We start from the raw sequence: 25,916 nt of genomic DNA, 5'->3' as shown, positions 1-25,916 counted from the left end.
TCATGACCTGAGCTGAAGGCAGACGCTTAACGACTGAGCCACCCAGGCGCCCCCTTCCTTCCTTTTTAAAGCTGAATGATATTTCACTGTATGTGTAGACGACATTTTCCTTATCCATTCATTTATTGATAGACACCTGGGGTGCTTCCAACCTTTTGGCTATTGTAAATAATGCTGCTATGAATATGGTGCACAAATATCCCTTCAAGACTCTGTTTTCAGTTTTTTTGTATACATAACCAGAAATGGAATTGCTGAATCATATGGTGATTCCTTTTTAAATTTTTTTAAGGAACCACTTTGGCTATTTTACCATTTTACATTCCTACCAACAATGCATAAGGACTCCAATTCTCCATATCCTCACAAACATATATTATCTTCTGGGTGATTTTTGATAGTATTCATCCTATTGGGAATGAGGTGGTCTTCATTTTAATTTTTTTCATAGCAGCTTTATTGAAATATGAGTCACATACCATACAATTCACCCATTTAAAGCACACAATTCAATGGTTTTCAGTAGAGTCACAGATGCGTGTAATCATCGCCACAATCAATTTTACTATTCCTCACCCCTAAATGAAACCCCATACCCTTTTGCTATTCCCCTCCATTCCCTCAGCCCTAGGCAACCACTGATCTACTTTCTGTCTCTGTGGATTTGCCTATTCTGGACATTTCATATAAATGAAATCATATACTATGTGGTCTTTTTGATGTCTGGCTCTTTGCATTTGCATAATGCTTTCAAGGTCCATGCATGTGGAAGCAGGCATCCATCCTTCATTCCTTCTCATAGTGTGGCCTTCATTTCTCTATCGAACGCCTTTCGAGCTTTTGGAGAGCATGAATTCCAGACTTCTCCCTCAGCCTACCAGTCCATGGACTGACTGAAAGGAAGGTTGTGAGAACAGCAAGGCAGTATGATGTTGTGGAAAGTTCTAAATTTCCTCAGTTTTGCCACTATCGTCTGTATGACCAAAAGTGAGTGATTTAACCTCTGAGACACTCTCCTCCCCTGAAAGATAAGGGTAATAACAGTTTGTACTAATTGAATTTATTGTGAAGATTAGAAATATCTATAAGGTGTCTGGAACATCGGAGATATTCAATAAATTGAGCTTTCGTGAGGACCATGGATCTTTGCAGACCATCAAGGCTGGGCAGCTAAGGATATAGGCAACACTTACTCTGCAGGCCAAGATACCACACAGCAGCAGCGAGTTCCCATTGCCCTCCCTTTGTTAGCTCCTACTTTCATTCAGAGTCACCCCTGAGTGTGACGGACCCAAATACGGTGATAAGAAAGGCCCTCGGTCTAGAATATATGCTTCCCACTCCTCAAATACATGATCAAACAAAAATCTCCTTTAAACATCCCTGTGCTTTCCCCCCAAACTCTCCTAAATGGCCGAATACCCAATCCATCCTTTCCTCTTCCCCCTCTCAACATCTAAACTTCCCAGTTACTCTCTGGCCCTCAACTATCCCACCCTACCCTCTCCAACAAATGCCCAGAATGTTCACCATCTTATTGTTTTCGCCTTCAGTCTTGAGACCAAACTCCCAAGGCCAACGATCACCACCAAGACAACACCAAGTTTTCCAAGGTTTGCATCTGCTCAGCAATAGGCCTCTTGCCCAGGGGCCTATTGGATTTCTTGTTTATAGAGATTTCCTGGTTTATTCCTTCCATTTTTCAAAGGAGGAAGCAAAGTCCATTGACCTGGTAAATTGCAGAGGTGGGCCAGGAACTCAGATCCCTGAATTTTAATCCAAATGAAGTTGCATTCATGAGAAGAGACTCGCAAAGGAAGATTTTGGATCCAAAATCTATCCCTATTGCTGGGAACTTGCAACTAATCCACAGTATCAGGATTTTGCTGATGTGGTTACAACACATTCTCTACTAAGAATAAACCCGTGTAATCACTTTCTCTGGCCTCTAGCCTGACACATATTAAAATTTCTCCCAAGGGATGCTAATCTGCAGCCAGGATGGAAAACCACTGCTAAAGGTAAATTACCTGGAATAAAAATTTTATATATATTTCTTGTCAGCTTAAAAAATATTATCAAAACCAGCCACCAGTTATTGACCATTCTCTCTGTGCCAGGGGTCTATTTAATAGCATACAATGGCATTTAATCGTATTTGATCCTCACAGGAGCCCTCTGCAATAGGCCCTAATTGTTCCCATTATAACAGACAAGCAAACTGGGCCTTGAGAGGATGAGCAACTGACCCATGACCTCACTGATGGTAAGGGGCAGGACCCCGGTTCTGTCAGACCCCAAAGCCAATAGTTTTAATAGCAGCATGTATTAGCCATATATGGCTAATCATTTATCAATCATTTCTTATTATGAGCCAGGCACTATTCCAGTTCATTTAAACCTCCCCAAACCCTACAGGGTTGTTCCTCATATCAGTATTTCCACTTTACTGCCTTGCAAACTGAGTCAGAGAGAGATTAAGCATACTTCACAAGGTTACAGCTGTTGATAAGTGGGAAATTTAATCCAATCTGGTTCCAAGAGACTTCCAGAAGTTGGTAGGTTTATCTAGATCCTACCAAAGCATTCTGCATTTACAGAACTGCAAAGAAGAATGCTCAACAATCAGATGAAGGAACGAAGCTAAGCTACGGAAGTTGGAAGTATCCATTTACATAAACTTAAATTTGGGATCTTGAACTTGTGGGGCAGACCATTTAAAAAAAGGAAATCACCTGTTACTTTACTTTTTAATTTCAGCAGAATAGTAGGAGATCTTTGAGCATTTCAATAGAAGGCATGTCCTAGCTGTGCAGACTTTTACAAATTTTTAATGAAAAAATATGTATGAAAGTTGATGTCATCCAAACATCTCCACCCACTGGCAAGTCTTAAAAATAGAACCGATGAAAGTAATATCAAGGCATGAAGTCACTAGATTTCTTTTAATCAAATTTTTATTTCTTTTGCAGGTTAAAATGTAGAAGGAACTAAGGTTTGAGGAGATGTAAGAGAAAAAAATTAAGATGAAAGTGAAACCTCAGAGTTATTGATCTATTTCTTCTTAAAGAGCCATGGTATTAATAAATAAATAAAGAGCCCTGGTATTATCAAAGCGATGACCTCATTTCGAATTATTCCTGAGGCATAATCATTCTCATTTTACAAGTAGGGAAAATGAAACACAAAGATTACATCACCCATCAAAAGTTCCAAAGTGGGTTGGTGGCATTAAGGGCTAATTGATGCAACAGTTTTGGATGGCAATACGGCGATCACTGTCTAAACTTAATATTCACATGTCCTTTGAACCAGCAATTTCATTCCTATGACTTTATCCTATAAAAATACTTCTATAAGTAAGCAAGAATAAATCTACAAAAATGTCCATGGAAGCATTGTTCATAATACAAACTGAATATCCACTTATAGGGATTGGCTTAAAAAAAAATGGTACAGATTTATCATTTTTATGGACCCACAAAAAATGAGAGAGATCTATATATATTGGCATGTGTGATATTGTGATTTATATTAAATATAATATATTATATTATATATATATATAAATATATATATATATAAAAACCCTTGGAATTTCCCAAGTGAGGAGGACAGCCGAAGGTGTCTTTTGCTATGTTTATAAGTGACTTTTGGACCCACCCAAGGATGGCTGGTTGCCAGGAAAACTAACCAAGTGATTAGAGGGTTAGGAACTTTCAGTCCCACCCCACTGACTTCCAGGGAGGGAAAAGAAACTGGAGGTTGAATCAATCACCAATGGCCAATGATTTAATCAAACGTGCCTATTCAAAGAAGCCTCCATAAAAACCCAAAGGACAGGATTCAGAGACTTCCAGATGGGGATGCCAGAACAATTCAGACCATGGGCCACCATGGCAAGCCCCAAACTCCGTGAGGACAGAAGCTCCTTTGTTTGGGACCTCTCTCTCTCTCTCTCTCCCCCTTTTATCTCTCCATCTGGCTGCTGATTCGTATCCTTTAATATATCCTCTGTAATAAACCAGTGATCTAGTGAGTAAACTAGTTTCCTGAGTTCTGCGAGTTGCCCCAGCAAATTAATTGAACCCAACGAGGGGCTTATGGGAAGCTCCAAACTGCGTCTGCCAGTCAGAAGCACAGGTAACAGGGCTCCTGGGTGGCTCAGTCATTGGGCGTCTTGCTTTCAGCTCGGGTTATGATCCCAGGGTCCTGGGATCAAGCCCCACGTTGGGCATCCTGCTCAGTGGGAAGCCTGCTTCTCCCTCTCCCACTCCCCCTGCTGTGTTCCCTCTCTCGCTGTCTCTCTCTCTGTCAAATAAAATAAATAATAATAAAAATCTTAAAAAAAAAAAAAAAAAAGCATGGGTAACAACCTGGACGTAGGATTGATTGCCTCAAGTGGGGGCGGTTCTGCATCACAGAACCCTTAACCTGTGGGGTCTGATGCTATCTCTGGGTCGATATGTGTCAGAGTTGAGTTGAATTCTCCAGCTCAGCTGGTGTTGGAGAATCGCTTCTTGGTGCTATAGAACCAACCCCCCATGTTGGAATTGGTATTAGAACTTTTGGCATGAAAAGATGTCAATGATACGTTGCCAAGTGAAGGAATACAGGGTATATAATACAGTTCTGTGTATATAAATATATATGCATATATATTTATATATAGATAGATGAAGAAACCCGATGGGTAGACCCACTCAATAGTAATTGCCTCTGGAAAATAAGTCACCAATTGTTTTAACATGTATCATTGTTATGTGATAGATTATGTTTGTTAGTGACAACGGGCTATAGCTAATGCTAGAATCCACCTCCTGAGCCACAGGCTAGTGTTCTCTGCACCCAGCTATCCTCTTCAGTGGTGGAACCCTGCCCTGCTCCTCATCTATAGACGAGCAGGGTATTTGGAAGGAGGGAGAAAAGAACATCCTCATCCTTATCCACTTAGCTCTGACTTTCTCCTCTAATGGAAATGTCTCCCAGAAACATGTTTATAGATCCTGCAGCCTTGGGACTAGGGACTCAGCCTCGCCTATCTCCCAACCTCCCCTATCCAATGGCCTGTGGCTGTTTCAGTGTTAGTGTGCAGGGTGGCAGGCTGGCCAGATGCTGCCCACCGTCCAGCCTGGGGGTTCTGGTACCCTGCTGGGAAGCTTTACACTGGGCCAACATGTGCTATTGGGCACATAGGTTCAAATAATTGGACAACACGGCACAAGATGGCCTTAGGTTCCCTGGCATCAGGCAGATCTGGGTTCAAGTCCCTGCTCTTGCCCTATTGGCTATGACCTTGTGTGAGTCATAGTCTCCTGGCCCTGGTTTCCTCATCTGTACAATGGGGATAATGTCCTTTCTCTGAGAGAGGAGGTGTGAGGAGTACATGGAAACATCAAGTGCTTAGTACAGTGGCTGGCACATGGTACGTGCCCAATAAGCTACAGCTACTTCTTAGTTTCAGACCTTCTCTGCTCTAAGAACTAAGTTCCAGGGGCGCCTGGGTGGCACAGTTGGTTAAGCGACTGCCTTCGGCTCAGGTCATGATCCTGGAGTCCCGGGATCGAGTCCCGCATCGGGCTCCCTGCTTGGCAGGGAGTCTGCTTCTCCCTCTGACCCTCCTCCCTCTCATGCTCTCTGTCTCTCATTCTCTCTCTCTCAAATAAATAAATAAAATCTTAAAAAAAAAAAAAAAAAGAACTAAGTTCCAGGGGTATCCTAAGGTCATAAGCATGTGGTGTGGCCAAAATGAAGTACTTATGTTAAGACTATCCTTAAAACCCAATCCTAACAGTTAAGATTTGTCATTACAATCTGAACTGAAAATACTAGATTTATTTATTTAAAAAAAAAAACTAAATTTAAAGTCAGAAAAAGAAATTTCTCTGGTTTCTACCCCGACCCCCACCCTAGGCTTTGTCTTTTCCCAGCGTCCTCTTAACGGAAGAAAAAATCTCAGTTCGGGAGTAAGCGTGCTTCCAAGAAAATTTTTCATCTTGAAGACACAAACAGTACAATGATCCTATTTTTTTCATTGTTGTGGCTTCTAGGAAGCTCAGAGCCACATTTCTGTTTATTATAGGAACATTTTCCAGGTTACTAGTCACATTGCATAATGTATTAGGGAAGGGCCCAGTTGTTTCCTGAACAACTAGCTTGTCTTTTTTCTTACAGTCACTGTGAATTATGTAACAGACCCTATTTCCCTGTTTTGTCTCTAAAAAATCTTTAGCAAGTATAGGACTTGGAGTATTTTACTTACTACATTTTGTGGCTTAACTTTTTCTTGACTTTTAATTTTTCCCCAACCCAATTACCGCATTTATCTAAAAATGTTATATTATTCAAGTTTCTGTAAGATACTGCGAAGCACTCTTGGAATGAGGTAGGGAATAAACAGGTAAGCAAACAAAAGTAAATAATCGATTTCCTTTGACAGGTCAACCTCCTCCATCCCTTTCTTTAAAATATCAATAAGAAGTGATAAAGTCATTTAAAGAGTATTTACACATACATAAAGAATACACACACACACACACACAAAAAGAATACACATACACACACAAATACAACCCTATGTTATAGGAACGATTTCTATGGCTTTTTTCTTCCTACTCATACTAGATTTCAAAATAAAATATGGCCATTCAATTACAAGGCACATTTGAAAACAATTACTGAGTATATGAAGCTAAAAATACGCTATTAATCGAGAAGGGATTTTTGACCACATCTCAAAAATGACTTAGGCATTTTGTTTGGAATTACATTGGCTGCAATTCTTGTCACACACATTTTAAAATAATTCCGGCAACTGTCCCGATGGATAGAGCCTCGAGGATAACTTCACACCATTTCTGTCCTAGAAGAAAATCCTGTTTGGGAGGGCCTCTGACTTAGTGTAATGTGAGACGAGCTATATATGACCACGACTCTACCCTGACAGCTGACACTATGCTCCCTCAGACCTCCTGTCTGCACCAAGGTTGCTCCAAGAAATGAACTTGGCAAAATTTATTCATACTATAAATACCAGAACACAATATGGATAAAATGGCATCCAGTCAAAAAATATATTAAGTTCATTTGTTGGATTTGTACACAGATCAGTTTGTGGGTTTTTTAGATAAAGTTGAAAATCCATTTATATTTGCAATCATTCCATTTTTTTCTTTCCTGCAAGTCTAAAGGAGAACTAGCATGTGTTTAACATCAATTGCTTCTGGGGCACCTGGGTGGCTCAGTCGTTAAGCGTCTGCCTTCGGCTCGGGTCATGATCCCAGGGTCCAGGTATCGAGCCCCGCATCGGGCTCTCTGCTTGGCGGGAAGCCTGCTTCTCCCTCTCCCACTCCCCCTGCTTGTGTTCCTGCTCCTGCTATGTCTCTGTCAAATAAATAAATAAAATATTTTTAAAAAAATCAATTGCTTCATCAGAGGTCTTTGGAGTCTAATTACAGTGTCACCTTGGCTGGGCGAGGTGAGGGGAGTTATTTTCTAAACCTTCACATTACCCAAATTCATAAGGTTTAAAACAGGAAGTAACTCGGTAGTGCCCGAGTGTAAGAAAATGATTCAGCTCAGCAACATAGGAAGGGAACAATTTCCCGTGGTGGGCAGGTTGTACCCTCTTCCTAGCAATTCAGCCCCTATTTAGGGGCTCCAGTTAACACAAACAGCAAGAACCCAAGGCCTAGGTCATAAGAAATAGGACAAGCAGTGTGTCATGTTCAGGAGGATTCTTGAGAGGTTGGGTCTGACAGTAGAACTCAAGAGAGATCTTCTCTCTCCGTGTCTCTCCGTGTCCAGTGTTAGAACGCTGGACAGTAAAAGAGAACACCTGGGCCCTTTCTCTGGCTGTATGACCTTGGGCAAATCCCTCGACCTCCTTGGGCCTCTACTAACTCATCTGTAAAATGAAGCCCAGGGCTCCATCCACCACACATGTGTAACTGCATGCTCTGTGCCAGGCCCTGTGTTAGGCTGGGGGACATCACGATAAATAAGACAGACACAGTCCCCTCATGGAACCCCATGGAACTTAGAGTCTAGTGGAGGAAAGCAACAAGGTTGTTTAAAAGTACACAGATATTTTAATAACACTAATCACGGCAATAATCAGCACTTGTGGGAACAATGTGCCAGGACTTGTTCTAAAGATCATCTCTTGTAACCTTTTAACAACCACCAGAGGAGACAGGTACTATCATTAGTCCCATTTTGTACATGGGACAACGGAGGCTTAATGAAGTTAACTAGATCAGGGTTGCACACATTCCAAAACCCAGTCCTTTACCCACTGCACTGTACCGACTTCTTCTTGGCTGACCACAGTTCCAGGACAGTGTTTAGCACTGGCTTTTTCACCTGAAGGCCATTTCACAGTCTTATTGTAGGTGGGAAATTTATCCGTGAGTTCTCACTAGGGCATTTCCTGAACCCCATCTTGTTTGGAAAGGACAGCTCGTCCTGGAGCCCTGCAAAGGCTGCAGGGGACGAGCAGCAGGTGGCCCAGATGGGAATGCTTTCACTGCCCTTGCCCCACCCCCCGTAGCTGGATGACACACACTAAATCCCTGCTGCTCACCCTGCTACACAGCAAGCCAAATCAATCTGTCAACCGACAGCAAATCAACTCAAAAGAATAAGAAACAACAGAAATAAATAGGCACGCTGCACTTTCCCTGACCTTTAAACTGATTACAGCCTTGACTGTCTTCCAATTTTGAAGTGAAATGAAATGGCAGTTGTGCATGGAAGAGAGGCCTGAGCTGAGCCTGCCCACACCAGCTCAAGGGCTAGCAAGGGTTAAACTGTAACAAGGCTTTCACACTGCCAGTTTGATGAGCTCTTACTCCACACCAGGCACTGTCTGTACTCAGGCTCATTTAAGCCTCAGGACTGGACCCGCTCATCCATTTATTTATTCACTCACTTGATCATTCAACCAATATTTATTTGGTGCTCACTTTGTGCCAGGCACTGCCCTAGGACAGGTCTTTGTCCTCAGGAAGCTTATACTTTAATAAGGAAGACACATAACTGCCAAATAAACAAATAACAGATGGACTTCTCTTGCCGGGGGCTCAGGGCATGTAGGCTTAGAGGATGCCACATTTTACTTATTTACTTTTATTTTTTTTATGAATTGCTCTATTTCATATTTTATCTTATCTTACCTTATTTATTTTATTTTTTGGAGGACTCCACATTTTAAAGCAAACACAAAGCAACTGCAGACTCGCACCTCCTTAGGGTATCAACTCTGGCTGACCAGTAGAACCTGGAAACTTAATGTTAACACAGATGCGTGGGGCTCATCCCAAAACCATCAGGTCAGAACCTGTGGAGGTGAGGCACTGGTGTTTTTTGACTTCTAATTTTGAAATACTTTTGACTTTACAGAAAAGTTTCAATAATCATCCACAGAACCCCCCCAAGTTCACCATTAGTTTATACTGTGCCTTACTTTATCATTTTCTCTCTGCACATGCGTATGTACACATGTGTGTTACATTCTTTTTTTCTGCATCATTTGAGGTTAAGCTACATATCATATCCATTGATCCCTAAAACCTTCAGCATGTATCTTAAGAATAAGGTGGTTTCTCTTTTTTTTAAGATTTTGTTTTTGGGGCGCCTGGGTGGCTCAGTTAAGTGTCTGCCTTTGGTTCAGGTTATGATCTCAGGATCCTGGGATCGAGCCCTGCATCAGGCTCCCTGCTCAGTGGGGAGCCTGCTTCTTCCTTTCCCTCTGCAGCTCCCCCTGCTTGTGCTCTCTCTCTCAAATAAATAAAATCTTCTAAAAAATGAGGAAATTTGATAGTGCTATGTAGTTATGTATATAAAGCCTATATTCAAAGTTTGCTAATTGTCTCAATGTCTTTCATAGAATTTTTTCTCCATCTAGGATCCAATCTAAGATCATGTGTTGTGTTTAGCTGTCATGTCCTCTTGGTTCTCCTTTAATCTTGGTCTTTCTTCACATTGGCATTTTTTAAGAGTCCAAATCAGTTACTTTGGTGTGTGTCCTTCAATTTGGGTTTGTCCAATGTTTCCCCATGATTAGATTCAAGTTATGCATTTTGAAGGGAATAGTGCATAAGTATATGTGATGAGTGTCCTTCTTAGTACCTCATACCAGAAGGCACATTATGTCAGCTTGTTCCAATATTGGTGATACTAATTTTGAACTGAAGGTGGGTCTGCCAGGTTTTTTGAATGCAAAGTTAGTATTTTTCCCTTTGTTTAATGACTACTTTGTAGAGGGATATTTTGAGACTCTAAATATCATATTCCTCATCAAACTTTCACTCAATGGTTTTAGCAAGTCCTGATGATTCTTGCGTGAGTTAATTATTTACTAATATGGTTACAAGATGGTGACTTCTTAATTTCATTCTACTTTCTAAATGTATTAGTTGGCATTCCGATGTAAGGAAAACTACCTCCTCTCCCTCACTTATTTGTCAATGAGTTATAATTCATTATTGTCACTGTTAATTTTTTTAAAGATTTATTTGTTTATTTGAGAGAGAAAGAGTGCACGAGCAAGGGGAGGAGCAGAGGGAGAGAGGGAGAGAGGGAGAGGGGAAACAGACTCCCTGCTGAGCAGGGAGCCCCATGATGCTGAGGCTCCATCTCATGACCCTGAGATCATGACCTGAGCCAAAACCAAGAGTCAGATGCTTAACCGACTGAGCCACCCAGGAGCCCCACCATCACTGTTAATTTTGACACTTAAATTGTCCCAGATACGCTCACTAAGACTCCTGTCAAGCTAGAGCCTGTATTCTTTTCCCATGTCCCCATCTTTATTTTCTGGCATAAAATGTTCTAGGCTTATCTTCTACTTTCCTTGCCCCAGCCCTGGAATCAGCCATTTCTCTAAGAAACTAATTCTGTTTAGAATGAGGGGTACTTAGAAACCAAGATCTGGGTACTAAGAGTGCTCATTGCTTCTAGGATTTTCTGTCAATGGCACTGGTATTTTTAGAAAGATCCCAAGATGATTCAAATGCCAGTATTGACAACCACTGTCTATGAAGAAGGGACCCAATCATTACCTAAGTCGATGGCTCTGGGAAGGAAAGGGGGAGAAGAAATTATAGGAGCTATGGAGTAGTGGACCAACGTAGTATTTTTCAAAGCATGAGTAAAGACACATTGAAGGGTAAAGGCCGGGCGCCTGGGTGGCTCAGTCGGTTAAGCGTCTGCCTTCGGCTCAGGTCATGATCTCAGGGTCCTGGGATCGAGTCCTGCATTGGGCTCTCTGTTCTGTGGGGAGCCTGCTTCTCCCTGTCCTCCCCACTTCTGCTCTCTCACTATCTCTGTCTCTTTCTCTCTCAAATAAATAAAATCTAAAAAAAAAAAAAAAATTGAAGGGTAAAGGCGATGAAATTGATTTACTGGGTCATGTCCAGCATTAAAAAAATCAAAAACAGGGTGCCTGGGTGGCTCAGTTGGTTAAGCGACTGCCTTCGGCTCAGGTCATGATCCTGGAGTCCCGGGATCGAGTCCCACATCGGGCTCCTTGCTTGGCGGGGAGTCTGCTTCTCCCTCTGCCCTTCCCCCCTCTCATGCTCTCTCTCTCTAATAAATAAATAAATAAATCTTAAAAAAAAATAAAAAACAAAACCTCAAGAGAACAGGAGGATATATACTAGATTGTAATATGAATTACAATAAATTTATTATAATAAATTTCTTACTGGGTCACAGCCCAAAAAGATTGAGAATTACTGGCCTAAGGAAGAGGACTGTGATTTTCTCTCCTCTCTTAGACAAGAATGGCTGCTTCCCCCAACTCAAGCCCTAACGCAAGGGAGGGAAAATCCAAGAGAACAACTTAAAAAGATTGAAGGTATCTCATTACTTGGTTGAACATCTGCTTTGAGGGTAGATTTACAACCAGATCATTCCTCTATGCCTATCTGAGGAGGTTCAATGTGATCTGGGTAGACACAGTGGGGCAGAGAGAAGGAGAAGTCTGCATGTCCACCATTGGTTTCCTGTGGGTCAGGCAGACACTGGGAGGTCACTTGAACTATCTTCCTAACGCCCTGACCAAGAGGGCTGGCCACTGGGTAAGGAGACCCCGAGAGCAAAAGGCTAGGCAGAGGTGGGATCTGAAGTGGTGGTGGTAGAGGTAGAGACAGAGCCAGATCCCCACAGGGGTGTTTTGCCACCTACTGTTTCCCCCCCACAAAGAATCATATGAAATACAGGGTTCAGAGAGTCAGCATGGAGACGCCTGCCCACAGGACATGAGTGGTAGCCTTAGCCAGGATGCAGTAGCAGCCAAGGGAGGATCACAACAGACAGTGAAGAGATGAATGCCCCCTGTATCTCCCTCCTTCCCACCCATTCCACTGGAGGAGAAAGGGACCTGGAAGAGGCCAGTGGAGAAGTGTCAAAGATCTAACCCTTCTTTCCCCCACTCCCATCCCCACCGATGGAGGGCAGAGGGGGTTGGGTAAGCATTAAATTGGATCTGAGATTGAAATTTTAAACTAGACTGGGCTTTCTGAAATTAGAACTTACTGAAAAGACACAGAATCCACCCCTTATGCCATGAAGGGATTGGAAAGAGAGGTTCGAGAAAACACGGTTGAAGACAGTTTCTGGGGAGAAGAGGAAGCCTTTGTTTAGAGCCAGCCATAGACTGTTCAGTAGACTGGTTCCTGGTCCCTGGGGAAGACCCCTTGAGGAGGTAATGCCCCAGGCCTGGAAGATGAGAAGTAGCTGGGGATGGGTGATTTGACAGAAAAAAAAAAAAAAAAAGAAAGTACAGAGTCCCCCTGGTGAGGGAGGCACTGGCATATGACAAGAACAGAAAAGTCTGGAAGGGCTGCAGTCTAGTGATGGGGGACAGGTACAGGGCAGGATGGGGAGGTGAGAGGAGTCAAAGTATGGATGGCCTATAGGATGCTGAGGTAAGGAGGATTATTTTTTTATAAATCGCAAAGTATCATGAAGTTATTTAAAAGATTCCAACAGTGCACCTCTTCCTCCCTCGTCCAAATCGTAAAGGTGACTATCATTACTGTATTCTTCCAGGCTGTTTAGACATCTCTATGTTTCCATGTATATATTTTTAATATGGCTGAAAACTTATGTTTCTGTGATTCTTTTCCCCTTGATAATATATCATGAATCTCTTTCCATGTTGTTGGTTGAATAAATGATGCTAAATCCATACCATGCAGGTGTTAAACTTCATGATACTACTCTCTAGTTGTTGACCAGAATGATGTTCTGAGTATGTTCAGTGACAAGGTAGATTATGTGACAGAATGTAACAATGTAGAATCCAACAACCTTTAATAAAATATGTGTGGATATTTATTTGTACCTGTTTGCACTGGAAAAAGTATAGCAGGATATACACCAAAATATTAACAGTGGTGGGATTTCTTTTTCTTTTTTTTTTTTTTAAGATTTTATTGATTTATTTGACAGAGAGACACAGTGAGAGAGGGAACGCAAGCAGGGGGAGTGGGAGAGGGAGAAGCAGGCTTCCCGCAGAGCAGGGAGGCCGATGCGGGGCTCGATCCCAGGACCCTGGGACCATGACCTGAGCCGAAGGCAGACGCTTAACCATCTGAGCCACCCAGGCGCCCAAGATACACTCCTTTTCAATATTACTAGATTTTCCTTGATTCTTTTCTAAGTAGTTTTATCAATTTATTCCACTAATTGTAGAAGAGATTCTCCCTCTTCCTTAACACTGCCAACACGATATATAAATCTGATGGGTAATGGCATCACATTGTGATTACAAGTAGAGATCAGTGTTTCTGGCTTCTTCCTCTGGGAATAGCCTGTTCCTATCCTTTGTCCATCCATTTTCTTTCTTTTTTTTTAAAAGATTTTATTTATTTATTTGACAGAGAGAGACACAGCGAGAGAGGGAACACAAGCAGGGGGAGTGGGAGAGGGAGAAGCAGGCTTCCCGCGGAGCAGGGAGCCCGATGCGGGGCTCGATCCCAGGACCCTGGGATCATGACCTGAGGCGAAGGTAGACACCTAAATGACTGAGCCACGCAGGTGCCCCGAGAAATAAGATTTTTAAAATAAAGTATGGCATCTGATGAATTTTGGATATAGGAGCCATTTTTTAAATTTTTAAAATTTTATTATGTTACTCACCATACAGTACATCATTAGTTTTTTTTTTCTTTAAAGATTTTATTTATTTATTTGACAGAGAGACCCACAGCGAGAGAGGGAACACAAGCAGGGGGAGTGGAAGAGGGAGAAGCAGGCTTCCCGCGGAGCAGGGAGCCTGACGTGGGGCTCGATCCCAGGACCCCGGGACCATGACCTGAGCCAAAGATAGCCACTTAGCGACTGAGCCACCCAGGCGCCCCAACAGTGGTGGGATTTCTGTTTTTTCCCCTTTTTTCGGCTGTTGTTTTTCTAATATTCCTATTGTAAATATGTAGTAACTTAAAAGTTTTATAATAAAATATGTGGGGAGCAAATAGGACAAAATGGTGACACCTGCATATGACAGGTGACGGGTGCTTGTTATTCTTTGTACATCAGTGTGTGTGTGTGCACATGTTTAATTTCTCACAAAAGGGGACAGGACAAGCATAATGCATCATTTCAGTTCAGACACACAATCAACAACTTAAAAAAGATAACCACCCATCACACTGATGGACACCATGCTTCCAAAAGGAGGGGTTATCCTTTATGTCTTATAGCTTAAACAAAAAGACCTGCAGACACAGGATGACACTGAGTTTGTCCCTGAGTGAGGCGAATGGCCTGTAAATCATGTCACATCACCTCTGTCATTCCAGAGCAGAATCTTAATATGCAGCCACTTCCCCCCCACACACAAACTGAGTTCCCTACAGACGCAAGGACCCAATAAGAACACAGAGGGCTTCCTTCTTGAGCCTGGGCTAAGATGCAGGCTTTTCCTAAATAAACTAAGGGCTGTGAATCAAACGACTGACCTTTCTGTTCTTGTTTGGCCCAAAAAATCTTGACTCGCTCGCGAATGTGCTTGTCTTCACGCAGTTTCTTCTGCCACTGACGCAACTCTTGAATCTCAGGATCACACCGAACCTGGAAAACGCCCACAAAGCTTTAGTTCCTTTTCAAAAAATACATCTATGCATTAGCTTGTTAACTTTGCATGGAGAATCATTTACAAACTAATTGGATATGCTTTGGATTTTAAGTGAACCAGTGTTCTAAATGATTTATCTAAACTCCTACAGCTTATGTAATATTTGAGTGTAAATGAGGTTGTATGAGGATTTGCTATAATAATTGTAGGTTGAGAACATTCTAGATCTGTGCTGTCCAATAGAAATATGATGTGGCCACATGTGAAATTTTAAATTTCCTTGCAGTTTCATTTTAAAAAGGAAAAATGAGCTGGTGAGATTATTTTTAAGAATATATTTTATTTAACCTCAAAGATTCAAAATATTATTTCAACATGTAATCAATACAAAAATTATTTATGGGATATTTTACTCTCTGTTTTCCATACTAAATCTTCAACATCTAGTGTATTTTACAGGTACAGCACGTCTCTGTTTGGGCTAGACACATTTCAAGTGCTCAATGATCGCATATAACTGGTGGCTACTATATTGGTTCTAGAAGAATCACAGTCAATGTATTAATCACAGTTCCGTTTAATACCAATTGACTGAGCGCCTACTGCATACTGGGCTTTGTGCTAGACATTGGCAATAAAGAGATTATTGATGATAATTTGAATTATTTAAGTTTTATTTTCTTATTCCATAGCTCATATTTATTGTGCACTTATGTTCCAGGCATTAAGTATTTTACAAATTTAACCATCAAAACACCCAATAAGATAAGAATGATTATGCCCATTTTACCGCTGAAGAAACTCGGTTTAGGCAGCTTGCTGAGTTGCAGAGCTAGGAAATTTTATTGAGATTCAAACATAGGCAGACTGTTCCAGCTGCCCTTGAGGGGCTGAGAATCTAGTAGGGGAACAGAGTATACAGGAATAAGATCAACAAGGTGTGGTAAGAATAAGGATATCGGTGAGTACAAGGGAATACGGAGGAGGAACTAAACTCAGCCTGGAGCGGTCAGGAAACACTTCACGGAGGAAATCACCCCTGGGCCGAGTTTTGAAGCATAAACTAGAGTTAGCCATGGAGGGAAGGTGGGTAGAGTGTAATAGTGATCCAGTTCTGCTTATTGTGATCATGTCACAAAGCCAGGGCCCAACCTCCTGCTGTTTTAGACCAGCACTGGATCTTGAGACTTCCTGCTCTGATCATTGGGATCCAAGCTTCCTGGATTAGTTTTCGAAAAGTCCTGTTGTCCTCTAGAAGGGTCCTCCCATGGCTTTTTATAACTAGGAAACTTGCAGGGGGGCAATGTTGGGTTTGGGGTGATCGCAATCCCTTTCCCTTCGAGAAAGTTCCTGGGTTGTTTATGCAAATTGATACCATGCACCAGAGCTCTACTCACTAAGAGGCATTTGGAGAGACGGCCTTATCAAACTCAAGAAAAATAAAGTCCTTCCTATTACTTCCTCTCCCAGGGCATGGGGTGCCTTGGTTGTCTTAAGAAAACTACTCAAGTGATTTTTTTTTCCAAAATAAAAAAGACAGTTTCCTGCTGAACTTATAAATGACAGCTACGCTTGCTTAAAGAAAAAGAAAGTATACAATTTATCTATAAATATGTATTTTTAAAATTACACATACAAAGGACCATATACATATATATTTTATATGTATATTGTGTGTATATACATATCAAGTACTTTGTATATAAAGTATACACATATACCAGTATAATGTTATGCAAATTTCAGAGAGTAAAATGGCCCTATATTAATGTCATAGAACATAAGGTAATCCCCCAAATCTTTTAAATTACAAACCAATGTTTTTATAGTGTTTCCTAAAGTCTTATGTTCAAAAGATTAGACACCTTCAATATCTCTGTTCTGTGGGTTGAGCAAGCCCAAACCCGCCTAGGCAGCTGAAAAAGGGATTACCCACATCTTTCCCACCAGCTTCTGTTTATTTGGATCCAAGCACACAGAAATCCCCACATTTCTGCACTGTGACAACTGATACCCTTAATGATAATAAATGTGAAGGATCTTCTGAATCACTAAAGAAAGGTTAACACTAATTAGAATCAGCAAGTTGACTAGGTTTTTTCTCTCTCCTTTTTTTTTTTTTTTTAGATTTTATTTCTTTATTTGAGAGAGAGAGAGAAAGAGCAGATGAGAGGGGGAAGGGTCAGTGGGAGAAGCAGACTCCCCGCTGAGCCTGATGCGGAACTCGATCCTGGGACTCCAGGATCATGACCTGACCTGAAGGCAGTCACTTAACCAACTGAGCCACCCAGGCGCCCCGACTAGGTTTTCTTATAGTCAAATTCTTTCTGCATAACTGAGGTATTCTTAAAGTTTGAAAGGACACACAGAGTGTGGGTTCCTTTAGGGAAGAAGTAAAATGGGGAAAGGGGCTTTCACTTATTACTCTGTATTTTTCTACTTGGATTGTTTGGGGTATTTACAATGAGCATATATTGTTTCAGGAGTACAAGTGTTTCAATTTTAAGTGACAGGCTGCTGAGAGGCAAATAAGGGTTCTTTAACTTAAGAATAACTGATGAATTTTTCCTACAATCCTTTGAACTCTCAATTACCTAAATATTCAACAAACAGAAACACCCATTTCCTTCATCATTCCGGAAGCCTACAGTTGTTCTCAGGGTTCTACTGACCAATTCAGGGTGATTTTCCTCTGTGTGGCCAGAGACCCTTCATCTTTTTCTTGATTTCCTTCATTTCAAACCGAAGACTGCTATTTACCAAAGTGGAATTCGGCAGCCTTGTTAGTTAACTTCTCATTACCAGGAAAGCCTGGATCCCTAGAGAAGGCTTTTGTGAGCCCTGGGGAAAGCATGCACTCATTGAACTGGGCTAATCCCTGTCATTATAGTCATGATTACAGAATCAATTTAAACGGCAGTGGTTGTGCCAATCAGCAAATACTGTAGAGTGCAGCGTAATGTTTAACACATAAACAATTTCATTGCTTTAAAAAAAAAAAGTGGCTTCCTACTTTTACTTCTTTAAATTACCACATGGAGTCCATCTGCTCTTCCAAGATAGGCACACTGAGTATTATACACATTATTGTGTACTTGACTTTGGGGTAAGCCCAGGAAGAAAACTCCATTATTTGGATGTGAATTTCTTAAAAAATGCCCGTGAACCAATCAAATTCTCCTAATTATCTACTATTCTGATGAAAGCCAACAGGGTACCATATTGGTTAAGAGAGCCAACTCTGGATCAGAAAGGCTGAAGTTGAATCTCAGCTCTGCAAATGACAAACTGAGGAACCTGGAGCAAGTTACTTAAACTCTCTGAGCCTCGATTCCCTCATCTGTAAAATGGGAATAGTACAGATATTTCCTTCATTGGGTTGGTGTGAAAACAAGATGAGATATTGTCTGGTCCATTGTAAGCCCTCACTGTGTTAGCAATTTCTTAAATCAACTAATATAAGGAGGTACCTGCGTGGCTCAGTTGGTTGAGTGCCCAACTCTTGGTTTCAGCTCAAATCATAATCTCAGGGTTGTGGGATTAGGCCCCAGGTCAGGCTACACTCAGCGTGGGGTCTGCTTGAGATGGTCTCACTCTGCCCCTCCCCTCTCTAAAATAAATAAATAAATAAATAAATAAATATTTTTTAAAAAAGCAATAAGAATAAGAATTCAGCTCTGAGGCTGCATCCTACAATTGCTGGTAGGACATGGAGCCAATTGGCTGAAGAGCCAGTGATTCATAAAACTGGAAGTGAGGCCTCTTCCTTCCCAAGGGTTTGCAAAAGATTGAATACATAAATGATTTTATAATTATATAACTTTAGGCAGTGCTCAGCCAGTAGAGAGGTATCAGGGCTGTAGGATGGTGACTGCAGGCAGGGAGGAAGAGAGGGGCTACTAGCTGGGACTTGGAACTCACCCTTCATAGATCTATACTTCTGAATTCCTCTTAGCTCAGTTGGTTTCCTTGCTTGTTGGCAAAACAGACAATAACATAGCAATGACTATTTTCTCTGGATGATTCCCTGGAGTTTTTCTAATGGCTTTGGAGAAAGAAACTTTCAATATATTACAGTTCCTGGAAAGATGCTGGAGAAACAACACAACGGACAGTCCTTCAGTAATGCTGGCAAGAGTGAACCTCCAACTCAGTGTGAGATACCTCAGAAGGTTCTTATCACATCCCTGACATGACCTGATGCACTAATGATTATATTAAAGGATTTTGTACTTGAGAAAAGTGGATTTCAAAATGAAGGAAGGAGATGTTTGCAAATTCTATTTCAAATACCTAATGGAAAATTCAGAGTTTCCAACTGTCTCATAAATTCAATTTTCTCTCTGTAAGTAAACTTTGTGATTTCTTTTCAGATCTCTGGCGAAATGAAACAAAAGTTAGTTTCTCATTCGGGTGGTTATGAGTGTTCCTTATTGTTTGGGGGAGCTAATTATAAAAACCTGTAGATATCACATATTTCCTGGTATTGTGGAGGTGTCCCAGATATTCAACTCTAGTATGATAGCATGTCTCTTAGGAGTTGCTTGGGGCTTTCAGGGAGGAGTAAAATGTGTTCTAGAGAAACATTTTTTAAACGGTGTGTTCATCACATTAGTGTATGGTAAATTCAGGTCAGTGGGTTGTGAAAAGCATTACAAAAAGTCTGACCCAATAGAAAATACCAGATATTCCTTTATCATTAAGGACCTGCTTTATCTCTGAAAATGTTTTTTTCTCTCAAAGTCTATTTTATCTGACATTCGTAACGCAAGATCACTTTCCTTTTGGTTGGTATTTGTGTTGTATTGTATATCTTTTTCCACCTCTTTGCTTTGGACTATTCTGGGTCATTCTGTATTACCTGTAGCACAGAGGCAGATTTCTTTTTAATCCAGTCTGAGAAATCAGAGAAGAGCTCATTCTATTTACATTTACTGGGATCAGTAATATATTTGTACTGATCTCGCTCGTTTTTTATTTATCATGCTCTTATGTCTTTTTTTTCCCTTTCCTGCTTTTTATTGCATTGGATTTTTTGAATTCCATTTTTCCCTTCTACTGATTTGTTTGTTCTTATTCTACTTTTTCTTGAATATGTTGCTATAATGTAATAAACGACTTCAAGTAAGAAATGAGTCTGTCCAACCTCCCATCAAGCAGTTACGGGACTGTAGAACACCTTTAACATCCCACTCTCAACTCTCATGACTGCTGTCCAGCATTTTAGTTTCCTCTCATTTATCCCCCATTGATGCGTGTATGTGTGTGTGTGTTGTGTAATATGCATGTGTATACATGTGTGTATATATGTATCTATGTGTATATATGCACAATGAGTGTATATGTGTATGTGTTTATATGTGCATTTACAGTATATGTCCATGTGTGTATATGCATGTATGTGTGTGTGTATATATATTATATAAGTCAATGTGTATTTAGATCTAGCAGCTTCCTCATTCACTACTGTTTCTTGCATTCTGCTCCCACTCTTTCCTTGTAGATTCAATTTCCTTCTAACTCAAGTACATCATTTAGTAGTTCTTTCAGTGAGAGGTGTGTTTGAAAATGTATTTAGCCCTTGCTCTTGAGTGTTAATTTAGTGAGCATATAATTCTCTGTTGAATGTTACTTTCCCTTAGGGTTTGAAGAGAGTACCCATCGCCATTTTCTGGTGGATGCTACTGCTGATGAGACGTCTTGATCAGTCTCACTGTTTTCCCTCGTAGGCAATCCTTTCAAGAGAACTATAAGGCTTCTTTGCTTCTGAAGCATGCCACGGTTTGACCAGGTAGCATTTTGCTGCAGTTATGTCCTTATTTATCTAGTTCGGGATTTGTGTTTCTTCAACTGGTATGTTCTTGCCCAGTAGCTCTGTCAACACTGCCTCTCCCCCACTCATTCTGTCGTCGCTCTCTGCAATTCCTACTAGACTTATGTTTGACCTTCTTGTTCTTTATCTCAACTGCTTTCCCACATTTCCCACCTCTTTCTCCCTGTTGCCTTCTTTCTCCCAGATCTCCCTGGATAGCAATTACTCCTCCAGCTGCATCTGTCTGCTATTTAACGCACACCCAAAGTATGGTCCATGGATCACCACCATCAGCAGTACCTGGGAACTCATTAGACATGCAAATTCATGGCTTCCACCTAAGACCTATTAAGTCAGAGAGTGGGGCCAGGAATCTGATTTCAACAAACTCTCCAGATATCCCGATGCTTACTGAAGTTTGAGAAGCACAGCTTTAGCCTGTTCAGTTAATTGTTTTCATTTTTATAGGTTGTACTTAGTTCTTTTTCAAAACTGATCCATTTTATTCTTATTGCTCTGTTCTTTCAGCAAGGTTTATATTCTTTAAACATTTTTTTTTTTTTAGTAAATCTCTATAATCATCTTAAACATACTTATTTCATAGTCTCAAGTTGCCACTCTTGAGGCCTTGGATTTTCCAGTTGGTTGTACTCACTGACTCCCCGCCTCCATTCCTTGTTGGTTTATTTTTTATTATGAGCTCATAGTCACTGAGGGCCTTAGTTCTAATTCTAAGTTTGCCCAGGTCTGAGGTCATGTTTTTTATCCAAGAGCCAATACAAGTTTTTTTTTTTTTAAAGGTCAGATAGTAAATATTTTTGTCTTTATGGGCCATATAGTCTCTGTCTCAATGACTGTCATTATAGCACAAAAGCAACCATAGACAGGTTTTTTTAAAAATGGGCCTGGCTGTGTTCCAATAAACTATTTATAAAAATAGACAGCGGGCCAGATTTGGTCCACGGGCTGTAGTTTGTCAGCCCCTGCTCTGATCCTTGAGTGGGCATTAGAACCATAGCCCCCAGTTTCCTTTAGTGCTCCTTCCACCTTTCTGTATGTATTACATAACGTTATTGCTTTAAGACAATTCCCTAACCTTATCTGGTGATATTGAGATCACTTAGGGCACTTGTTAAAAATAAGACTCTCAGGCTCTTGCCTTGTAGGTTCTGATTCAGTCTGTGTGACAATGGAACCACCATGTCAGTATGTTTAGCAAGAACCCCAGGTGATTCTAATGATCTGAAAGATTTGAAACTCTGCTCTAATGGCAGAGAATGTGAAGAATGAACTTAATGTTAGGAGACCTACTGCTCTACCATATGTACACTTTTTGTCTCAGTTCTTACACAATGCCACGTCGATTATTGCAAATTTTGACAATCAGAGTCAAGAAGGACGGCTCAGGCTATTAGTGTGCGGTCAGGAGACAGGATATGTGTGACTCATGAACAGCAGCTGCTTTTTGGTAGGGTAGTCTCTTCAGTGCAGTTCCAGAAGGGCTTTCTCCCAGGAAGCCACACCTATTTTGTACTAAGTCCCTTTAATAATAAAATCGTATCGCAGTACATACTTGGAAAAAGCGGAATTTCCCCCAATAGCTCAATGACGACAGTTGAGATGAAGTTCATCCAACTTTTCTTGGTACTTGTTTACCCACATAATTAGGGAATGATTAAGTTGCAAAAGCATTTAAGGGATTCAACAAACTTTCCAATGATTTATAAATTACCGCCAAGTGAACAATGCCAAAGACCTTATTACTGCACAGTGCTTTGATCTCTTTGTTACCACTGATACCCAGAACGGACATGTATGTAGTTACAGCTGCCCAGATGTTTCTAATGTGCAGTCAAGGTTGAGAGCCACTGCTCTAAAATATCAACACTTAACACCTCCACCAGTGGCTCTCAAAGTATGGTTCCCAAACGAGCAGCAACGACATCTCTTGAGAGCTAGTTTGAAATGTAAGTTCTCAGGCCCTATTCCAGTCCTACTGACTCAGATACTCTGGAGTTGGGGCCCAGCAATCCCTGTGTTAACATGGCTTCTAGATAATTCTGATATAGGCTTCAGTGAATCCCAGCACCCTGGATCCCTGTCCTTTTGAAAACCATGCCACTCTTCTCATTAAGTGGGGGAGTCTATTCCCCCCCTTTTGAATCTAGGTGAGCCTCATGACTTGGTTTGACCAATAGAAGGTAACCGAAGTGTTGCTGTGCAAGTTTCAGAGTCTAGCCCTCAAGGAGGCTTGAGGCTTCCATTTTGGGAATGTTTCTTCCATAATGTAAGGAAGCTGGTCTGACCGACTGGAGTATGACAAGCCACATGGAGGAAAACTGAAGGGCTCCAGACATGTGCATGAGGCCAGCTTGGACCTTCCAGCCTAGCCCAGATCATCCAGGCAGAGAATACCATCATGCTGCTGGAAAGGTCCATCATGGCCAAGAAGGGCCCACTGAAGGTGGTACAGATGAGGCTGGAGTGCTGGACCCAGAGCCCCAGTGTGGAGCTGCGTGGGGACATCCCACAGTTGAAGCTCCCAAATGTAGTGTTCACCATTAAACGCACCAACCAAAGATAGCCGCGTGGTGAGTCGAGGAGAAATAGCGGAGGAACTAGCCAGTTAACCCACAGGCCTGTGAAAAATAATCAACTGCTATGGCTTAAGTCACTAAGATTTAGCAGCAGAAGGGATCAGATTACAGCTATACAATTTACCCATACACTTTCTCTCAAGGGAGACTGATTAGCCCTTTAAAGAGAAAGACTCTAGAAAAGTTGTGAATTTGGCTGGTACTAATTGCCAGGTGCATTAGACGCACCTAGTATGTGGGGCTGGCTTCAGGGGCATTGCCCTGGGCAGTCACACAGGCCCCGTGCTTACAAGGGCCTCACCTTGTTTTAATACTCTTGCTGTCACCATCTAGAAATTCTTAAAACTTTGAATAAGGAGCCCTGCATTTGCATTTTACACTAGGCGCCACACATTCTGTAGCCAGTCCCACCAATATGTAGCTTCCTCACTTACTCCTCACAACACCCTTGGAGTCTGGTTTATCAGCTTCCGTCACATATTTGGGATATGTTGCCATTGAGCAAATAAAAAGGGGGGTTTTGCAGACAGTCTGGTAAGTTGGCAAAGCATTTTCTGGGCATATTAAGAAAAATCCACTTGCAGATATAACCCAGAGTATATCTGAACAACCACAGGACCAGGCAGGGGGAAGGGGAAGGGGGTCTGGCCTGGGAAGCTAGGCCCCAAGCAGCCGAAACTCACTATTTATAGTGCTGTGGCCTATTCTGGCCTGCTGGGTGGCCCTGAAAATTGCCCTGAGAACTGGGCCTGGGAACTGATGATGGAAATCAGGTGCCTTCAATCTGGGGTATCGCTGGCATCATGCTGGGCACAAAGGCCTTTCTGAGGAGCTCAAGGACATTTTGCAAAACAGGACTTTCTTTGATAGGACTTTCTTTGACAGGGAATAAAAAAAAATTAAGGTGAATCGCCAGGAAATTGATCAGGAAATATTAGGGAAGAAAATGCATGGATCAGGTCAAGTCAATAAAGAGCTAACACTTAGGAAGCCCTAATCACGTGCCAGGCACTATGCTAAGCACTTGACTTGCACCATTTCCTTTACACCCTCACATATAACCCTGTGAAGGCAATACTATTATTATCCCCATTTTACAGGAAAGAAAACAGAGGCTTAGGAAAATTAAGTAATTTACTGAAAGTTGCAGGGTTGATGAGCTGGGATTCAAACCCACATCATGGCACTCCAGCTACCAGCTCTGCTTCTCAAATTTCACGTGCACTCACTGGGGCATCTTGTGAAGATATAGGTTCTGATTCGAGAGGTCTGGGGTGGGGCCTAGATTTCCAACCAGTTGTCACATGAAGATGATCCCACTGCTCTATGAATCCCAATTTGAGTAGCGGGGACATAGATATTATAATCGTTTTCCTGCTTCTTTTTTTTTTTTTTTTTTACAGATTTATTTATTCTAGACAGAGAGGGAGCAAGTAGGGAGAGGGGCAGAGAGACACAAACAGACTCCGCACGGAGTGCAGAGCCCCACGTGGGTCTTGATCCCAGGACCCTGAGCCGAAGGCAGACGCTTAAGTGGCTGAGCCACCCAGGCGCTCCTCCTGCTTCTATTTCTATCCTCCTACAGTTTGCTCTCTCCAAAGCAGCCTGAGTTATTGTGTTAGTTTCCCTTACTGCATAATAAATGACCCCCCAAAATGTGGTGGCTCACAAGAACAATGAACACTTATCTCACACAGTTTCTGAGGCTCAGAAATCCAGGCGCGGCTGAGCTGGGTGGTTCTAGTTCGAGGTCTTCCATGAGGTTACAGCTCGGATGTTAGCTGAGCCTGTAGTCACCTGAAGGTTTGATTGGCTGGAGGAGTTGCACCTAAGGCTCACTCATACAGGATGTGCTGGGTCTCCATTTCCCGTATGTGGGCGTCTCTGTAGGGCTGCTCATGACATGGCAGCTGGCTTCTCCCAGAGTGAACGGTCCAAGACGGACAGAGAGAGACAGAGAGACCAAGGCTGCGGTGTCTTTTAGAACCTTATCTTGGAAGTGGCACATCATTATTTCTGTCATATTCTATTAGTTACACATATCAACCCTGGTATAGCTGTGGGAAGGGACGCCCTGGGAATGTGAATACCAGGAGGTGGGGATCACTGGGGAGTCATTGTGGATGCTGGCCTGATGAAAATTAAGTGAGAGTATGTCTCTCTTCTCAGCTTCATTGATGTTGGGCTTGTCCACGTGACTCGCTTGGGCCAGTGGAATGTGTGGGGAAGTGGCATGTCTCCAGGCTAGGTCTTAAGACTCTTTGTATTTCCCCTCACTGCTTTGATCAGAGCTTTTGATCTCTGCTGTAAAGGAACATGCCCTTGGTAGCTTACTGACCTCAGAAGAATGACAGACCCTAGACAAAACTACACAGAACCCAACAGCCTAGATACAAGTGTAGCGAGATCCAACCTAGAACAG

General features: G+C 41.8%; 1 protein-coding gene across 1 annotated transcript in view; it reads right to left on the bottom strand.

Moving 5' to 3' along the window:
- Window positions 1-25,916, bottom strand: part of IQCK (IQ motif containing K) — a 128,771-nt gene that overhangs the window by 23,163 nt on the left and 79,692 nt on the right. The window contains exon 8 of the mRNA XM_035022388.1: window positions 14,970-15,081. Coding sequence (XP_034878279.1) covers window positions 14,970-15,081 — 112 coding nt within the window. The remainder of the gene's footprint in view (window positions 1-14,969; window positions 15,082-25,916) is intronic.

Source organism: Mirounga leonina, unplaced genomic scaffold (genome assembly GCF_011800145.1).
Source record: "Mirounga leonina isolate KUSES-001 unplaced genomic scaffold, KU_Mleo_1.0 Mir_175, whole genome shotgun sequence".
Lineage (NCBI taxonomy): Eukaryota > Metazoa > Chordata > Mammalia > Carnivora > Phocidae > Mirounga > Mirounga leonina.
This window is presented reverse-complemented; position numbering and strand designations above follow the sequence as displayed.